The sequence below is a fragment of the Eupeodes corollae genome, chromosome 1 (assembly GCF_945859685.1).
Source record: "Eupeodes corollae chromosome 1, idEupCoro1.1, whole genome shotgun sequence".
In the NCBI taxonomy this organism is placed as follows: Eukaryota; Metazoa; Arthropoda; class Insecta; order Diptera; family Syrphidae; genus Eupeodes; species Eupeodes corollae.
Window position 1 is genome coordinate 196,700,132 of NC_079147.1, and position 2,752 is coordinate 196,702,883.

At 35.6% G+C, this 2,752-nt stretch overlaps 1 protein-coding gene across 1 annotated transcript; it reads left to right on the plus strand.

The window, feature by feature from the left end:
* The first annotated feature begins 451 nt into the window (after window positions 1–451).
* LOC129938595 (probable cytosolic Fe-S cluster assembly factor GK14772) lies at window positions 452–2,339 on the plus strand. The gene is made up of 5 exons (XM_056046254.1): window positions 452–655; window positions 735–1,482; window positions 1,541–1,760; window positions 1,819–1,976; window positions 2,040–2,339. Exons 1-5 carry the CDS (start codon window positions 593–595, stop codon window positions 2,276–2,278), a joined length of 1,428 nt encoding a protein of 475 aa, XP_055902229.1. The 5' UTR covers window positions 452–592; the 3' UTR covers window positions 2,279–2,339.
* Window positions 2,340–2,752: the final 413 nt, after the last annotated feature.

Below are 2,752 nucleotides of genomic sequence, written 5' to 3' on the forward strand. Positions count from 1 at the left end.
ATTCAAAAAGGAAGAAAAGAAAGCAAAGCTAATTTGATTGTTATAAGTTGATACAAAATAGAAAAATTTATTCATGTTTCATTTTTCTGATCTATCAATACTTCTAAGAAAATTCCCAAAAATATTTATAAACTAACCAATTGAAAGTATTAAGATTCATTCAAAAATGACGTTTGGAGTCAGGCAAGTAACGAAACAATCGATTCAATACTGAAAATTGGTCATGGAAAAAAGAATGGTGGTCCTCTATTTTAATGTTCTATTTATTGATATAAACAAATGAAACCTCTTATTTATAAACATTCTTTCTAGTAGAATTGATAAAACTGTTATATGAATTACTTAAGCAATTTTATTTCCTATAAATAGATACAAAACATTTTGGCATCACTTAGAAAACGATACTCGTTTATACAATTCAAAACTGTGATGTCACAAGTCATATGTTTATAAAATTTTGACATTTCTTAGTTTTGATAAAAAATTTCTCATTCTTAGTATTTTTTTGCCTAAAAGTTAAAGTTTTTAACAAAGTCATTCTTTGATTTTACCAAATTCAATGACATAAACAACTATCTATACAAAATTCACAATGTCACGTTTCAGTGGAGCCTTACAACTAACAGATCTAGATGATTTCATTACCCCATCACAGGTAAATGTTTTGTTCCTTCACATTAGTTCATCTCAAAACTCTAATCAAAATATATGCCCCTTGGCCAATTATTATCTAGGAATGCATTAAACCAGTGACTATTGAAAAAACCAAATCAAAAACTGGTGCTAAAATAACAATTCAAGACGACGGATATTACGAGGAGACCTCGACAGGCGTACAGAAGTTACAAAAAGTTGAAATTACTCTTCAGGATTGTCTAGCTTGTTCGGGATGTATAACATCTGCCGAGGGAGTACTTATAACCCAACAAAGTCAAGAAGAACTTTTGAAAGTTCTCAATGAAAATCAAAATAACAAGTTGCAGGGAAATGTGGAGAAAGTTAAGACTATTGTATTTACTGTGTCGCAGCAGCCTATTTTAAGTTTAGCTCAGAGATACGAATTGACTCCGGAAGAGTGTAGCAAGCATTTGGCGGGGTATTTTAAGTCTCTGGGTGCTGATATGGTACTTAACACGAAAATCGCCGACGATTTGGCTTTGATTGAGAGTCGAACTGAGTTCGTGGAACGTTTCCGCAATCAACAGCTTCCAATGTTGTCTTCATCATGTCCCGGTTGGGTGTGCTATGCAGAAAAAACCCATGGTAATTTCATTCTTCCCTTAATATCGAGCACAAGGTCACCGCAACAAATTATGGGAATGCTAGTAAAACAGTTTCTTGCCCAAAAGCTCAATGTCCCGATGGAGAAGATTTATCATGTTACTGTGATGCCATGCTACGATAAGAAACTCGAAGCTTCTCGTGAAGATTTCTTTAGCGAAGCTAATAACTCCAGGGACGTCGATTGTGTCATCACTTCGAGTGTGTATTGATGGGTGTATCTCTCTCAGATAAATTTTACAGTTTCCTCTTCTTTTAGTTGAAATTGAACAAATGCTCAGCATCCGAGAGACTGATACATTGAATACCTACGCTCCAGTTGAGCTTGATTGGCCCTGGAGCGCACAGAAACCCGAAGGGGGTAATGTATGGGCGCATGAATTCTCTGGATCTGGTGGATATTCCGATCATATATTCAAGTTCGCAGCAAAAGAGCTTTTTGGAGATGAAGTTGAACGATTGGAGTACAAAAACTTGAGGTACTGCATATTTTTTTTGAAATTCTCAATAGGTATAAACCTTCCTATCCCCCTTTAGGAATCCCGATTTCCGTGAACTAACTCTGGAGAAGGATGGTAAAGTGCTACTCAAATTTGCCATTGCCAATGGATTCCGTAATATTCAAAATCTTGTTCAAAAGCTTAAACGTGGAAAGACTCAGTACCATTTTGTTGAAGTGATGGCGTGCCCTTCAGGTATGTGTACTACCTTCTTCATGTTCTAAGTAGATGGTATATGGGGGTACGGTTCTGTTTAAGGTTGTCTTAATGGAGGTGCACAAGTTCGTCCACCATTAGGAACTCCCGTCCGCGAATTAACGCTACAACTTGAGGAACTTTATAAACAATTACCAAAGTCGGTGCCAGATAACTCGGAAACACGAGGAATTTATTCGAGCTTCTTTGATGGACAACATACGGACAAAGCGAAAATGTTATTGCATACTACGTACCATGCGGTGGAAAAAATGAATACGGCGCTAAATATCAAATGGTGAATGGCAGTTGGGATTTTTGACTTAAATGTTTATTTAGTGTATATTTTAATGAAAAGGAAAACTACAGCATCCAATGCTGAAAAAAAATTGCAGCACTTTTTTACTGTGTATAAAGATTTTGGGATTTTATAATTGAAATCAGTTCCTAGAAAATTTCAATATAGGGAGATTTGGTCCTGGGACCAGTATTCTGGTAGAAGGGGATTCGCTCAGACGCCTTAAGGATATTGTTATTAGCACTATCAGCTTCATGTTAGGCATTAAGAAATTTGCAGGAGAAGAAATTTGTAATCATAAAAGCTGGAAAAAGGTTTGCCCGGACCAGGCTGATACAAGCAGATAATTATTTAATAGCGTCATCAAAATTTATTTACTGGGTCACCTATTGTTAAATAGCTAAAGTTCAGCGATTGTTGAGCTTATTTTTTGTCATGGCTGTTCGCAAGTAGTTTTTAATTTAACTTATTAATTTAA